The sequence below is a fragment of the Pyrus communis genome, chromosome 7, assembly GCF_041283825.1.
Source record: "Pyrus communis isolate YQ-2024b chromosome 7, ASM4128382v1, whole genome shotgun sequence".
Classification (NCBI taxonomy): domain Eukaryota; kingdom Viridiplantae; phylum Streptophyta; class Magnoliopsida; order Rosales; family Rosaceae; genus Pyrus; species Pyrus communis.
The window spans coordinates 24,402,310-24,419,682 of record NC_142571.1 but is presented as its reverse complement, the minus strand read 5'-3'; the positions used below and the strand labels follow the sequence as shown (position 1 = coordinate 24,419,682).

Sequence of the window (17,373 nt, the reverse complement as noted above, 5' to 3'; positions counted from 1 at the left end):
GATTAGTCAATTTCCCCCCTCAACTTTAATTTAGCCAATTTCCCCCCTCAACTCTTATAATTAGTCAATTTGCACCCTACTGTTAAATTTTTAATTTGATCATAATTAAACAAGTGTGTGTAAGAAACTAAATAAGATGTATGTTAATCATGTTCCTATATCTTTATCCTATTACAAATAGATTAAAATTTAGAATTTTACAATTTATCATAGATAGTATTATTAGTCATAATAAATCAGTATGGAGTAATTTTATTTGATTTTTGACTATACAAAATTGATAACAAAAAGGATTGATGTGTAAATTTTTGTATGTGAATACAATTTTCTTTATAAAAGTGAAAGCTAAGTTCAAGTAAATTGCGGAGAATCGAGCTTTAGTAAAAAAATGGCTAGTCTATTCATAATTTTCGACTCCTTATTAAGAATAACCCATTTTATTGAAATAGGTTTGATCCATGAGTTTAGGATTATTATTTCTTCTTCTACATGCTTTAAACCCGATTCATAACTTTTTCTTATAATCAACCCATGTCACATACTAACTGTATTATGTTTTTGTACATTTTACCCTATATTATGCGGGTGAGTTTATGTTAATTTTAGTACTTTGTTGGAAGCTATTAGAAAGATTGAAAATTAAGAAAAGAATAGATGGAAAATTTAAAAAAAAAAAAATTAACAGTATGGTGCAAATTGACTAATTTTGAGAGTTGAGGGGGGGAATTGGCCAAATTAAAGTTCAGGGGGGGAATTGACTAATTATGAGAGTTGAGGGGGGAAATTGGCTAAAATTAAAGTTCAGGGGGGAAATTGGCCAATGGTCACAAGTTCAGGGGGGAAATTGATAATATACCCAAAAACTTTTTTTTTTAATTAATTAAAAACATTAAAATTAAAATCATTAAGATCTTCAAACAAGATTATGGGTCCCGTTTCCACTCAAGGTGCAAATTTTTTTTGTTTATGTTAATTATTTTTAATTAATTAAAAGCATTAAAATTTTTAAAGGCTTCAATCAAGAATGTGGGTCATGTTTTCCACTCAAAGTTGTCCCTATACAGTCCCTATATGTGAGGACATACACTATGTATCCGGTGAGTCCCTATAGTTTAGAAACTCACTTTCCGATCCATTGGAGATTATTTTGTCCCTGTATTTGTTTTATATCCATTTTATACGGTGGTTGTCCTTATTTAGCGAGCCTGCAACGTTCTTTCGTACATTAAAGCTTGAATCACTTGTCTTCTGAAACGTATGAGAGGCGTAATTCTCACTACAACGATCATCAAGGTCATGAAAAGTAAATTCTTCGGCTCAAACAAGAGTTCGTAACGAAACAAGCGATGGAGAAACCGCAGCAAAATGATGATCACGACATCTCAAAACCTGGAATAAAAGCGAAAGAAATGACCCATTTCAAATCTGACTCCTAAGATTCTCAAAGTTATAGCAGTGATAAGTGGAACAGCATAGAAGGATAACAAAGTTAGACATAATTCTCTCCATGATTCTATTGTCGTAAAGTTTAAAAGCATTTCCTATGAACAATAGATGGCCCAGACTCATCGTACTCTGCTTTTGCAATCCACATCTGCAATCAAGAAAATAAACGGAAAGCTCGAATTAGTAATCATCCAAGATCAACTTGGAACAGGATGCAGAAACGCAGAAATGTAGAAATGAATACAAACCTGCTGGAAGGTACTAAGGGAAGCCAAGATTGAGCCTCCGATCCAGACACTGTATTTCCTCTCGGGTGGTGCCACCACCTTGATCTTCATACTGCTTGGGGCAAGGGCAGTAATTTCCCTGCTCATTCTATCAGCAATGCCTGGAAACATGGTTGAACCACCAGAGAGTACAATGTTTCCGTACAGGTCTTTCCTGATATCGACATCGCACTTCATGATGGAGTTATAAGTGGTTTCGTGAATGCCTGCTGCTTCCATTCCAATCATTGATGGTTGGAAAAGGACTTCTGGGCATCGGAACCGCTCTGCACCAATGGTAATGACCTGCCCATCTGGCAATTCGTAACTCTTCTCAACTGCAGAGCTGGTTTTGGAAGTCTCCATCTCCTGCTCATAGTCAAGGGCAATGTAAGAGAGTTTTTCCTTCATGTCTCTAACAATTTCACGCTCAGCAGTGGTAGTGAAGGAATATCCACGCTCCGTAAGAATTTTCATCAAGTGATCAGTGAGGTCACGACCAGCAAGGTCAAGACGAAGGATGGCATGGGGGAGGGCATACCCCTCGTAAATGGGGACTGTATGGCTGACACCATCACCAGAGTCAAGTACAATACCTTCACAGCAAAGCCAAAACACACACGTAAGTAGAGACGAGAAGAAGATGATTTAGATAACATATTTTAAACCCAGGTCAACATGTAAAGACAAACAATCAAGCATGCCATTGTTCGGTTATTGGAGACAATTTCAAATTAACACCCTTTCTGCAGGGAAGACCAATCTATATACTTACCGGTTGTACGACCACTTGCATACAGGGACAGAACAGCTTGAATGGCTACATACATAGCAGGAGTGTTAAAGGTCTCAAACATTATTTGGGTCATCTTCTCACGATTGGCCTTAGGATTCAGAGGTGCCTCAGTTAGAAGAACTGGGTGCTCTTCCGGGGCAACACGAAGCTCATTATAGAAGGTGTGATGCCAAATCTTCTCCATGTCATCCCAGTTGCTCACAATACCATGCTCAATAGGGTATTTCAAAGTTAAAATACCACGCTTGGACTGAGCCTCATCACCAACATAAGCATCTTTCTGGCCCATGCCAACCATGACACCAGTGTGACGAGGGCGGCCTACAATGCTAGGGAACACAGCTCGTGGAGCATCATCTCCAGCAAATCCAGCCTAAACAGTAACATTAAAAACAAGCGTTAAAATACAATGTCCAGAAAAGAAAGAAAAAAAAAAAGGCACAATCATCCAAACCATCTGCACATCAAATTTAAATTCTAGTCAAACAGAAGTAAGCATATTTTAATACCTTGACCATTCCCGTTCCATTATCACACACGAGTGGCTGAATGTCCTCAGCTTCTGCCATCTTCTTCTACCTGCTAGGCACACAAGAATCAATTACATCAGCTCCCTCTATGTTTAAGGCCAAGAAACAATTTCCTCATATGAAAAGAAAAGAAACAGACAACACATCACAACACCAAAATTTTCCCAAGTGCTTTACCAAAAGTTCTCTTGCAGCTAAATATAGAAAACTTAACAAAGAGTTCCATCCAATCCAAATGAAAGACTGCTTGAAAGCAATGGAAAGGAATTCAGGGAGTCAAGGTTACAAGTGGAACACAAACACACACCCACGATGTAGCATAAAAGTAGACCAGAAAAACATAAACCGAAAATAATATGGTTCTTGAAAGAATGTTTGCAAGATGTAAGAAGCCCGAGGCAATCAACAAGCATCCAAGACTAGTAAAAAACCAATCACATCCAAAACAATAATGAAATGATCCAAGATACTGAACAGGATCAAATGGCCGAAGGTGAAACATGTACCAATAAATCTCAATGCAACAACAAAACAAGAGGCAAGAGACCGGACTTCACGGGGTCTAGAATCACCCATTGAACTTGTAATCAACAATACTGACAAAAAATCTATATGGACTAAAAGTTATTCAAAAATGCGAAACAAAGGGACAACAACAACATTGCTAAGTTATCTCTTTTTGTGGGCGTTCCTGATTTTTAATTCTGTGTTCATGTTTCCAGAATCTTCAGTCATTTACGTTTTCTGCAATACCAGTTATGAAATGAAGCAATGTTGTTGTAATGACATGGTGGCAAGAATATTACATCATATATCCAAACATGATTCAAAGCATACACAACCCATCAAATGTTAACACCCATTTTTTTTCAGCAATAAAGGCAAATGGGCAAATCCCAAGTCACCATTTCAGCATACGAACAATTGAAGAAAAAGAACAGTTTTTCAGTCTGAAACGCGATCAAACCCCACAACATTCAAAACCAGTATTCAAAAACTACCACAACAAACAATGCAGCAATGTAATCATAAAGAAATTACACACATGCAAGATGCAACCAAAAAAAAAAAAAAAAGAGGAACCCAAAAACCATTATCTAAAGCACCATGAATCAGAGAAGTAAACCGAGAGGGGGTGAGAAAATTGACCTTTTTCTGGGAATGCGACGAGGGAGATCGAAGGCGAGAGAGAGAGAGAGAGAGAGAGAGAGAGAGAGAGAGGAGACAACGTGTTAGGGACGGACAGAGTGGCGTTTGAGAGTGGCGAAGGACGAGGAGGAGGCCGACTTCAAATTTGGGCCGTTGGATTTTGGTGGAAATGCAGAAGACTTCAGACCGCGTCCAATGGGTTGTGTTGGGCTCCCTCGCCTTCCGTTGTTCCAGTCATTTTTCTCATCTGGTTTGACCCTTCTGCCCCTATTATACCTATTTTCATTATTCCACTACTCCATTAACCTCTACCCTTTTCTTTAAAATAATGAAAAAAAAATGAAAAAAGTAGTTGTCTGATTTCAGTAGGGAAAGTGGGTCCCTTTCTCAGTTTCTTTATCTCGCATTACAGTTAATTCGACTCTGTTTATGACGACGTGACAACAGCTTAGTGATTTGCCTTAAATGTTTGACTCGTTAGCTTAGACTTTCATTTTACTTATAAGCCTCACATCGAAACGTTTAACTATAAACACATAGTATATGAGCAAATGAGTCTACTTCTGTGAAATTAGCTACGTAGTTTCATGAATATCGTCTTTTCAATTCAAAGTCATTTCAGTATTCATTTACGTATAAGCTTAAACTCAATATGATTAACACATGTAAATTGAAAACGTTTAACCATCAACGTGGTATAAGCAAATGATCCTATTGAATGTGCAATAAGGAATCTATTCGTCATTGGTGATGCCATACTGGCAAATGAATAGATTTGGAATGCGCACAAGTAACTCATCATCACTCTCCTTGCATTCATGCTCTTCACGCTTTTCATACCGATGTGGTTTGCTTGCCAACTTGAACAATATTTCAGAAAGCTGTAACGTTGGGCAACAATAAAAAACATTATTGAGTAAAAAGGTAAGGCTATGAACAACATTTTAGATGTCAAGGACGATCCACTTAAAAGTCACACAAATGTTGTTGGCAGAATACAAATCCTCACTGTCACCAGCTAGGCCATGTTCTTCTTAAATGTGTTCTTATAGTGTGGACCGAAGCAAGATTCTAAGCTACTATAATCTACAGAGAAAAAGATTTGAGCTTTCGTGCAAGTTGTTTCTGAAATTATTGATTACGATTAATATAATAAGAATTTAAGAAAAAAAAAAATAGAGAAATGTCATAGATGGTCTAGAAGTTCAAATTACAAAACAGTTCAAACGGGAAGAACAAGATGACCTATGTTTCATAGATCGACAAGCAAATCCTTCGTTTCAAATGAAATGCTAAGATCGTCTGAAATTGACTCTGATTTTAACTTCTTCAAGTTCCATCACCAATCCGGCGTGGGTGCAATCCAGGAGTCATTGGCTTCTACAGGAATGGAGGTAGGATCACCCATCGGCGTGGGTACTTGGGTCTTCCGTCTTTCCCATCAAATATCTGCAATGGCACAAATCGTGTTAAATGCACTCATATTCGATACAAACTTGTATCACAACATTCCGACACCATGAATAAAACCTATAAATGTTAAATATGCTCATCCATCGGATATGGTTTTTCCACATTCCTATAAAATAGAAATAGAACAAAAGCGGCAGGCAATTGTATGTTTGTCACGAAAGCTAATTTTGAACCAATCGAAGTAAAGCACTCATTTAACATAATAAGAACCGATAATCTTGATATCACATCCCATCGAAGTTCAGCTTCTGAAGCATTTATTAATCGTGCACGCAAACTAACCCATCCGTGCAGTGATACACAATCTAAACATGAAACTATCACATAGAAGTATGTAATGTAACTATATATAGAGTTGTTCTCTAACAAGGACTTCAGACGAAGTCCTTAGTTAAGAACTCAATTATCCGCACACTGAGATACAAATATTTCGTCAAGAACCTTATTAGAGAATAAGGATGCATGTAAGAATAAAGACTTTGATTTGTAGAGCACAAAAGTTTATATGATTACCTTCTTAAGACGGCGGTGCTTGGCAAGGGCCCAATTGGTCATGATAGAAGCAGCAACTATGAGAAAGATATAGCCAGCAACTGTCTGTGTTGCTATATTGAAGCCCAACCACTGATAGATCTCTGTAGTGTAATTTGCACATGTCACAATATTGAACAGAAAACCACGTGGGATCTGATATCCTCCATTCCCATCAGGGCTTCGCAGGTTCCTCAAAAGGATATGGCAATAGAAGTTTGAGATTTGACATATTATCCCAATACCAAACCCAATCTTCATTTGGAGGTCACTAACAGGGGTGTAAAGCGGGTGATTCAGGTAGTAAGCTATGAAAGCACCAAAGCTCTAATAGTAAGCACAATTCCGGAATACATTAGAGAGTGGCGAGGTTGCATGGCTGAAGCGATGTACAAAAAATGTTTCCATAATACGTTTGAAGTAGTGGAAGCACCAGTAGAATAGGGCATATGTCTGGACAGGATGGATGACACGGTCTCCTTTGAAGCCCAAATAATCATAAACAGGGAAGTAGTAAAAGATGGGGTAAAGGATCAAGGGGCCCAAATACTCAAAGAAGAAGAGTGTTCTGTATGACACTTGTGGACCTAGGTCCTTGAACACCACAGTTAGGTTGTCTGAGTTTCCGCTGATGTAATCTTGGAGACTCTTCTTGTAGCTAAGGACAACCGGCCTCTCCTTTGATCCTGGTTGGACGGGGAGAGTAAGCCGCTGTCTTGCAGGATAGAACTTTTTGGCTGTTGACATAAGACATGAAATCACTTAAAAAACAATAATCTTACAATAAATAGAGCCACCTATAGAAACACAAATTTCTTTTTGAAGTTTGTAATGGGTCAAGGAACATAAGGATTAAGGATGACCAAGCATCAGCAATGACATAAACCAACCGCCTATAACCAAAGAAAAATACACATGTAAACAACAAATAATTAAGGCCAGGTACCAAAGTTCTGATCTTGCTAACGAATCTAAAAGATCCTACGGGTTTAAATAGTTCTATTTCTAAAACAAAGAAAGTGAACTGCACACCAAAGTTTCATAATTTATTCTTCATTTTCTTTCAAATTCCAATGATATTAATCTTGACGTATATCAGATAGTCTACATATTCAAATAACTGCAAAACAAATAACTCTTGTTTAGTACATTCTCTTTTAGGCATTTAAAGTGTGGATATTGAGGTGAAGCAGCTATCTTATTGGTCCACAATTCAGTTTTCCACAAGCTTTTCATTGATCCTCAATTCAGTTTTCCACAAGCTTTCATACTTTAAATTCTTACATTAGCATCTATACATTATAACTCAAATAGATTAAAGGATGTTACCGTATAGTTTGTTTTACGTGATAATGTAATATTTTCATAAGAAGAGGAATACTTATTTATCTCATGAAAAGACAATACTACATGATTGCGTCTACAAAAAATAATAAAACTAGTTAAAGATGCATATGCAAAACCCTATTCCTAAACTTAAGCAAATATGATGCAGAGCAACTAGCCTTCAAATCACAATTTGTAAGCTATAGATATAGCCCTCAAACAATTTTATCGTTTTCGTTAAAAGACGATAATCAACCAGAAAAAACACTATCAATTCTCAACAGACTGTACTTATTCAGCTATACAAGTTCAAGAGAAAAAGAAGTATATCAGAGCACTTACTTCGCTTATGGATTGCATCCTGCAGATCAGCTACTGTGGCCTGCAACACAAACAGTGACACCAACAAACTCAGAAAAGCTAACAATTAACTAAACTGAACCTAACCCAAATTCAAAATTCTCATCCAAAACTTGAATCTTTAACTAAACTGAACAGAACCCAAATTCAAAATTTCCCATCTAGTGCAATCAAGTAATTTCTTATTCGAAAATAATTTGCTTTGTTTTCTCAGAAATGCAACAGATATTTTGATGAATCACAAATAAGATCAAAAAGAAGAAAAATTCCGGGAAAAAGAGAAGCATACAGAATCACGGAGCTCAAGGCCGCCCTTGACAACTTCTCGGCCACTCCGCGAAACTACGGTCACCTTCATCGTCGAGAGCAAGTGAGAGCGACCCACTTGAGCAAATCGATCAAGCAGCAAACCCTTTTAATTCTTTCAGCAAATTCACGCAATTTCCATTCGAATTTCAGAGAGTTGGGAATCAATCAGAACTCGGAAGAAAGAAAGAGAAATGAGAGTGAGACCCGGAAATGGGCTCTTTCTCTTTAATACCGACGTGAAATGTTGTTTGAGTATGGGAGTTAGAGTTAGCTTGGGGGATAACGGATGGATGGTATAATATTAATGGCGTGTAGTTGGGGTAGGAAATTATGATAGCTAAACTACCAAGGCTGATGAACAACACTAAACCCCAAACTCCTACTAAATATGTACACTAGTGACTAGTCTATGTGAAAAAGTTTGGAAGGGATTTTCCATGATGGGCCCATGTTTTTATATGGTGGGCCATGTTTTTAATAACCTATCCAATTTTGACCCGTGTTGTTTTATTGTTTATGATCAATATCTAAACATGTTTACTTACTTAAAATGAAAGAAATCATGAATCAGAATAATATCATATTGTTAAGTATATTTGTTTAGTTATTGAGTAAAGTACTCAATTCATGATAATTTGTTATATGGTTATTTAGGTATGAAATAATTCCGGGTGAGCATAAATGCACTCTATTACGTACGACTGACGGACGACGTCATCAATCTGATCCTCCTCACAAAAGAATGAGATCGCCTGTATTTAGTCTCACCCAACCCCACACTGGTCTCACTTCTTCGAATTTTGCAGCCCTATACGGGTGCCGCATACTAGACAAGAACTCCTTAGGGTTTGTGGATAGACAAGCGGGGGATTGACATTGACACTGGTACTTTGACAATCCACAGCTTGTCTATATTAGGAGTAATGTAACAGTGTGCTTAGAAGGAGTAATGTCTGGTCCGATGGATTGGTCACTATAAAGTAGGCACATCATCACAGACATCGCATTGAAATTCCTACTTTTCTTCGTCTCTTCTAGGTACTGTAAAAAAATTTCATATGCGAATGCTATATGCAGTGTAAATTTCCGTATAATATCGACGAGTAATTACACTAGTTATGTATATAAGCAGTAAGAATAGACAATTGACAAGAGGATTGTCGCAATCAAGCTATTATGTGTGTAGACAAACTTATATAAACCAGAACTGTTAGTGATTAAAATTGACAAACTTATATAAACCAGAACTGTTAGTGATTAAAATTGCAAAAACGATCTCCAAACTCTCAAGGAATGCTTCCTAGTACTCAACATGAACAGGAAACATACAACGAGAGAGAAGCAATACCATAAAACAGGGTAGCATATCTGAGTTGAAAATCAAAGTACGTGTAACACAGGCGAATGAGCAAATGGATTACAAAACATGAATTATTATTGAAAACAAAGAAACACTACAAATTCACCAAGATGGTTATATAACACAAAGACACTACATTGTAACATACTTGTTATTCTGTAGTGTTACAAAGTATTATTATATATAGAAAACTAACCTAACTCTTATAGACAAGGAAACGAAACCCTAATTATAACATGTTAGGCCCAAAAAAGCAAACATTAACATAAACCTAAATACTAATACTTTCCAACACTCCTCATCAAACTCATGATGGTAAACAACATAAGTTTGTCAACAAGTAAATGTGGATGCAGACTCCATTAGTGAGACATACATTCAGGCTCTGTTGCGTGAATAGATAGACAAATAGGCAGGCTCCGCTACAAGCGAACAAGCAGGCAAGTTCAGACATATGGTAGATAGATATAGACTCAAATGGCGGGTGACAAATAGATTTAGGAAGACATATTCTGTTTCCAGAAGACAGATGGGAGTATGGACCCTATCACGAAACAGACAAGATTCCTATATCTCAACTGCACATCAACAAACAATAAACAATTCCAATCTATTATTAGGTTAACGTCACTTGAGTGGTCAATCTAAACACTCAAGTAACATTGACCACTCAAATGATATTTTCAGGAAACTTCCAAATAGGCCACCAACCCGTGTGGGCCTCAAAAATGCTTAACCAATTGTGTTTCCCCTGAGGGCCCTGACCGTGTGAGCTATAAAACAAAAGGCCAATTTTTTTTTTTTTTTTTTTTCATTTTTCTCTCCTTCATTTTACAAAAATACTACTACCACGTATTTGTACAATTACTTTTCATTTTCTCTGCGTCCTTCTTCGTTTTTTTCTTCTTCCTTTTTCCTTGGCTTTTACCTGTGGTCTTCTCCAGATCGCAGTGGTCTTCTCTAGATCGCAGTTGCGGTTCCAAATTGCAGGCGTTGGGTTGTCAAATGGGGGCGAGTAAGATAAGAGGGTGCAGCTGTGGTTTCAAATAGGTCGTGCAGATTCAAACGGGTCATCTCGTCTTTATCCAACAAGAAGCAGTGGTGGTTTCAACGAGTTCCGATTCAGAGGGATGGCGGTGGGTCTGTGGTGATTCATCAAGTCATATCGTGAGGGACAGGGCAGGTGCAATGCGGTGGGTTCAACTGCAGGTAGGTGGTCACAACGGTAGAAATGGATCCAGATGAGGAAACGGTGCAGGATGCGGGTCAGGTGCAGGTTCGTCAAACAGGTTGCATGGGTGCAGGGAAAACGCTGGAGTACGGGACAAGAACAAACAAATAACACTGAACAACAATTATTTTTTCCTTTTTTTTTTTGGACTACAATGAACGACGGACAATTTTCATGATCAAATAGCGGGATCAAACCTGCTCTAATATCAATTTGAAAATTAGACGCATAACACGAACAAACAAATTACAAAACTAAAAATATCATTAAAAGACAAAGAAACACTACATATTAGCCGAAACGACTATATAACATAAAGAGATTACATTATGATGAACTTGTTATTCTATAATTATTCTATGGAGTTGAAAAGTATCATATATATAAAAACTAACATAATAGGCACAAAAAAAAACAAAAAAAAAACCCCTTATTCTAACGAGCTAAGCTAAAAAAACCAAACAGTATACTAAACCTAAATACTAATATTTTCCAACAATCTAAAATGCAGATGATCATCATAGACAATATGGTTCAATCTTCACAAAACCAAGTATTCTATCAAATTCACTAGCCAAGTTTACAAATATCTTCATACTGGACAGCTTTAAGCACTCTACCATCGTACACGCCCTTCTCTATCTGCACCTTAGCGCAAAAGTTATCTTTGTCGACTGCCAGCAACTTTGCATTTGATCCTATGTAAGCCCCATTGACTATCTTCACAAGGCACCCAACAGTCGGAATCACAGTCTCAAGCTCTGCCTGGTCAACTCTCAAAACATGCTTGCTTTCGAGCATTCAATCTCCCCAACAAACCTATCAATCACTTTCCTCACAACCCTTTTTTGCTTATAGTAACCCTTCTCAGCCAAGGCTTTACTCATGAGTCATGACTTTAACAACGATCCCCTCACGTAACCAATAATCCTTCTTATTAATCCTTTCCTTCTTATTCTCCTCCTTCCTCATCAACTCCTCCAACGACCAGCTCCTTGCATCACCGCCACTTCCATTTTTCGCCTTCTTAACCTTCCTCTCATTCACCTCATCCTCGGCCTCATCAAACACCAATTTTGTTACATACGTAAATTTCTAAAATTGTGTGGAAGCGGTTTAGTTATAAGCTCACAAAGGTTTTATGTTGTAAGCAAGTGATCTTATAAGCTCATCAAAATTTCTTGCTTGAGTGATTGTAAAGGTTAAAGAACACATTTTTTTGTTCTTGATCAGAGAAGTGGGGGAAGAGGAAACAGTCTAAATGGTATCAGGAGTTTGAAGATTTATTGTTCCCAGGAATTAATGTGTTTGCATTCATTCACACAATTTTTGCAGTTGGATATAAATTTTCATTGGAAATGCAGTCTCTAGATATTTTTTTTGGTACTGTGTAATGTCAACGGACCAAATAGTGAATGATAATGTTAAGGATATCAACTATTAAAATTATATTTTATAAATTATATGATGTAGTAGTTGAGGATTGGATACTTGTTTATTAACGTGCTTATTTTCTATTTGTGACACATCATATAATTTGAAAATTTGGTCTAAAAAATTGGTCTTCTTGACATTACTCAACCAAGAAAGCAAATAGAAAATATTTCTACTCTTAAATACAACTCAACACAAATTAAGCTTATCGTCTCAAATTATGAATATTGTAGCATCAACGGAACTATAAAATGATTAATTGTTGGTCAAGCAACTGAGAGCATTTATCCTTGCACCTAAGGTTCTAGGTTCTATTCATCCTTCTCCCACTATCGTTTGTATGAAATATAAAACTACTTACATACTGACATTACTTTTACACATTTCATCCAAAACTAGCATGTCTTTGGAATTTGATGACATGATTAGTTGAATGCACTAAAACGAAAAGATTACGATGAAGAACCCTCATTGATTCAATTTCCATACATGACTCTGACAATTCCTCGACAAGTTCAGAATGACCCTGCTGGCACATAGCAACAAAGGACTAATTTGTGCCTAGTTCAAGATAGAAATATATACAAGATTTTGACTCACATCTCAAATCACCAACCGGCTCTTTCTTGACACTCCAAAAATGTCATCATGCACTCATTTCTCTAAACAAAGAGAAACATGTGGAAACACGAATTCAAAACTAACATAATAGTTGAAACATTATAACCAAATTATCAACAAGAATTACAAAGTAGGACCGGCATAAGTAAAAGAAAATTACCGTTTCAGTCTTTAGCATGGCGTGATCTATGTTACATTATCTTCTCAATTCCCTCACAGGCTGTGTCATTGGTGAGAGTAATCCCCTTCGTCTGCCCAGTCAACATGTCTTCAGCAGATACATTCAAAATCCCATTGGAATCAATATCAAAGATGATATTGAATTTAGGAACACCCCTTGGAGCTGAAGGAATATCTTTGAGCCTAAAATCACCCAGAAAGTAGTTATTCACAGTCGTTGTATTCTCACCCTCATAAACGGCGAATCTAACAACTGCTTGGTTGTCATGGCGAGTAGTAACAGTCTAATTCTTCTTGACGGGCATTTTAGTGTTTCTTGGAATCACAACAGTCATGTCGCGTTCGCGCCCAGTCTCCACCCCGAGTGATAGAGGTGTGACATCCAACAAAGTGAGGTCTTGAAGCTTCTCATTTCCCTTCCCACTTAAAACTGCAGCCTGAACAGCAGCACCGTAAGCTACAGCCTCATCCGGGTTAATGCCTTTGCACAATTCCTTGCCCTTGAAGACATTTTGTAAGAGTTCTTGCACCTTAGGAATTCTTGAAGAGCCACCAACAAGAACAACATCGTGGACGCTGCTAACGTCCATTTTAGCATCCTCCAAACACTTGTTCACCGGCTCCATACACTTGATAAAATAATCTCTATTGAGTTCTTCAAATTTGGCGCGAGTAATAGTTGTATAAAAATCAATACCCTCATGCAAACAGTCAATTTCAATGTCAATCGAAGACGCAAAGGAAAGTCTCCTCTTCGCCTTCTCACAACTATTTTTTAACCTCCTAAGAGCTTTGGAGTTTCCAGTCACGTCTAAATTATTCTTCCTCTTGAATTGCTCAACACAATAATTCACCAGTTTGTTATCTATGTCTTCGCCTCCAAGGTGAGTATCTCCAGCAGTAGCTTTCACATCAAACACACCACAACTAATGGTAACTAGTGACGCATCTAAAGTACCGCCACCAAAAGTCAAACATCATCACATTTCTCTTGCTGTACCAACCGGCCTTCTTGTCGATGCCATAACCAATAGCTGCAGCAGTTGGTTCGTTGATGATATGCATCACCCGTAGGCCAGCAGTGATAGCTGCATTTTTGGTAGATTGGCGCTGCGAGTCACTGAAGTAAGCAGGGACTGTGATCACTGCACTCTTAACTATTGAGCCAAGGAAGGCCTCAGCTGTCTCTCGCATCTTTGCCACAACCATGGATGATATTTCTTCAGCAGAAAACTGCTTCTCTTCTCCCTTATAAGTAACTACAATGATTGGCTTATCATCAGCGCCTTCAGTGACCTTGAAGGGCCAGAGCTTCAAATCATTTTGAACAGAAGGGTCGCTGAACCTCCTACCAATTAACCGCTTTGCATCTGAAATTGGTGCCACAATTAGAAACACAATAAAGCAAAGAAACTTTGAAGAGAAACTGCAAATTTCTGAATAAAACAAGAAAACTCGTGATGGCATATACTAAAACTTCACTGGCTTTTTCATCATTACAATTATTCATATTACAACCATCCCATTAATTAGAATAAATGAACACAATGTGTGTGTGTAAGTATATATAGCGATCGGACGACGGAAGTAGTGGGAAAAAAGAAACAGGATATAAACTGAACAATTACAACATCCACCGAATTACAGGAGATATGCATTTGATTATAAACATGAGGAAAAGGAAAAATATTGTCTTGATGTGCATAAGGCAAAGTTAAACTTACCAAAGATGGAATTGACAGGGTTTCGAATGACCTGGTTAAATGCTGCATCACCTACTAATGTCTCAGTATCATTGAAAGCAACATGAAATGGAGTGGTTCTATTGCCCTGGTCATTCACTATGATTTCAACATGATCGTGCTGCCAAACAGCCACACACGAGTACGTTGTGCCGAGATCAATACCAATTACGTGGCCGCCTTCTCCTGCCATTGTCAGCCCAAAAACTCGAAGAAGAAGAGGAAGACGAATGGTCACAGAGATAACTAGTTAGGTCGGCGTTATAACCAGGGGCAGTGCTGGGGGATGCAATGATCACTTTTTAAAACCACCTTGGAATGCAATGAGTCTCCAGAATTTATGTTAGGTTTTTTTTCTATGCCTAAGATTCATTAATGACAACGCACACATTTGAAATGTTAATATTGTTGGAAATTCAAATCAAAACAGGTTGTAAAATGTTGCTGCTAGCTGTTTGTTTCTTTCCAGCTACAAAGAACAAAGTCTCCTCCATGTGCTAGCTGAAAGGTTGTGATTACAACCTGGAATGGTGCTGCCATGTGCTAGCCGAATGTAGACAACCTGGAATACATTTGGTCTCTTCATTTTTCACGTTCCCATGTGTTAAAGACAGCAGATATGCTGCTGTCTGTGTGCTGTCAATTGATGGTGTAAAGGTGTAGGTTGTGTAGTATTTAAGGAAGCCTCTCGTAAGGCTTTAGATAATAAATCCCAATCCCATTTTCTGATTGTATTCTCTCAGCTTCATAAGCTTGTAAGCTTCTGTCTTTTTCATCAGTTTGTAAACTGACTTTTATTTCATATATCAAGAAAGTGTGTTTTAGTGGAAGCTTGTTATTTCCTATCCCTTCTCCATTTGTTAGTCCAATTTTATTGAGAGTGAAAGTGAGAGGTGTGATAGAGTTTGTAAACTTATCACCCACATATTTTGGTATTGAGTTAGAAAATTTTTTTTCAATACCAACAATTGGTATCAGAGCCAGAATACCTTTCTGGCAAGTGCAGCGGCTATGGCGTCAAATCTAGTGCAACTCCAAGTTCCCGTATTGAAGAAAGAAAATTATGAAAGATGGTGTATCCAATTCAAAGCTTTGTTTGGATCACAAGAGTTGTGGGAAGTTGTCAGTGGTGGGTATGTTGTACCCACTGCCACGCAAGAAGCTGCATATACTGCAGAACAAAGTAGCACTCTCAGGGACTTACGAAAGAAGGACCAAAAGGCGTTGTATCTTCTATATCAAGGATTAGAAGATTCAACGTTCGAAAAGGTTGCAGAAGCAACAACGAGCAAGCAAGTATGGGACACACTCAGTACAATCTACAAAGGAGTAGATCGGGTCAAGAAAGTGAGATTACAGTCACTTCGAGCAGATTTTGAAACTGCTCACATGAATGAAGGAGAGAGCATCTCCGACTATCACTCAAGGCTCATTGTGATAGTAAATCAGATGAGGAGAAATGGCGAGAGACTCGATGAAGTACGAGTTGTGGAGAAGATACTCCGGTCACTCACATCTAAGTTTGAGCATGTGGTGACTGCCATTGAGGAATCCAAGGATTTGGAGGTGATGAGCGCAGAGGAGTTACTAGGATCCCTCCTAGTTCACGAGCAACGCATTCAGAAGAATGCAAACCCCACAACGCTAGAGCAAGCTTTGGAGTCAAAGTTGAATATTGACAAACCAAATGGAGGTCGTGGGCAGTGGAACTCACGTCGTGGGAGTTCATCTAACCGTAGCCGAGGACGAGCTCGAGGAAGAGGTCGAGGCTATGCACAAAATCGAGGTCAGTCTCAAGAGTGGAGATCTACTCGAGGAAAGGCGCATATCCAATGTCACAATTGCAAGCAATATGGACATTATGCCAATGAATGTTCACATAAAAAAGGTGAGCATGTCAACATGGCAGAATCAAGTGGAAATACTGATGAAGAACTTACAGTCTTGCTAGCACACCATGATTCCAGTAGCCAACAAGATATTTGGTATTTGGACTCTGGTGCAAGCAATCACATGTGTGGAAAGAAGGAGTTTTTTGCCGAACTCAAAGATAGGCCTTATGGATCTGTGAGTCTTGGTGACTCCTCAAAGTTGCCAGTTGAAGGCAAAGGAAAGATCAAAATCATCCAGAAGGATGGTAAAGAAGAATACATCTCCGATACCTACTACATACCAGGTATGAAGAGCAACATTCTGAGCATTGGTCAACTGCTCCATAAAGGGTACATTATACATATGGAGAACATGCTTCTCACTCTCAGGAATGCAAGGAGAAAGCTTATTGCATGTGTTCAAATGTCAAAGAACCGGATGTTTCCGTTGAATTTGAACACAAAGATTGGAAGCTGCAACATCGGTGTAATGGAAGATGAGTCATGGAAATGGCATCTTCGATTTGGCCATCTTCATTTCAATGGCCTAAAGTTGCTGTCAAGTGGAGGAATGGTTCGTGGTCTACCCCAAATTGAAGCCACACGCCAAGTATGTGAAGGTTGTGTGCTTGGCAAGCAAGCACGACTATCGTTCCTTGTTGGTGACATATGGAGAGCAAAGGCACCACTGCAGTTGGTGCACACAGATATATGTGGTCCATTGGATCCCATGTCTTATGGAGGTAAT

General features: G+C 38.2%; 2 protein-coding genes and 1 pseudogene across 3 annotated transcripts; all 3 read right to left on the bottom strand.

Annotated features, from left to right (window-relative positions):
- Positions 1-1,395: 1,395 nt before the first annotated feature.
- On the bottom strand, positions 1,396-4,430 carry LOC137733943 (actin). Its single transcript, XM_068473164.2, has 5 exons — positions 4,188-4,430; positions 3,018-3,087; positions 2,488-2,881; positions 1,695-2,308; positions 1,396-1,594 (listed from the first exon to the last, which is right to left on the bottom strand). Exons 2-5 carry the CDS (start codon positions 3,075-3,077, stop codon positions 1,529-1,531), a joined length of 1,134 nt encoding a protein of 377 aa, XP_068329265.1. The 5' UTR covers positions 3,078-3,087; positions 4,188-4,430; the 3' UTR covers positions 1,396-1,528.
- A 922-nt stretch (positions 4,431-5,352) lies between these two features.
- Positions 5,353-8,384, bottom strand: LOC137734858 (very-long-chain enoyl-CoA reductase-like). 2 transcript variants are annotated; one of them, XM_088696644.1, is made up of 4 exons: positions 8,167-8,384; positions 7,860-7,899; positions 6,174-6,928; positions 5,353-5,636 (listed from the first exon to the last, which is right to left on the bottom strand). In XM_088696644.1, exons 3-4 carry the CDS (start codon positions 6,450-6,452, stop codon positions 5,568-5,570), a joined length of 348 nt encoding a protein of 115 aa, XP_088552770.1. In that variant the 5' UTR covers positions 6,453-6,928; positions 7,860-7,899; positions 8,167-8,384; the 3' UTR covers positions 5,353-5,567. The 2 variants fall into 2 exon arrangements, with proteins under 2 accessions (XP_088552770.1, XP_088552771.1); XM_088696645.1 differs by lacking the exon at positions 5,353-5,636 and having other exon boundaries at positions 6,448-6,928.
- Positions 8,385-13,008: 4,624 nt separating this feature from the next.
- Positions 13,009-14,970, bottom strand: LOC137734434 (heat shock cognate 70 kDa protein-like; annotated as a pseudogene).
- Between the last annotated feature and the right edge of the window lie 2,403 nt (positions 14,971-17,373).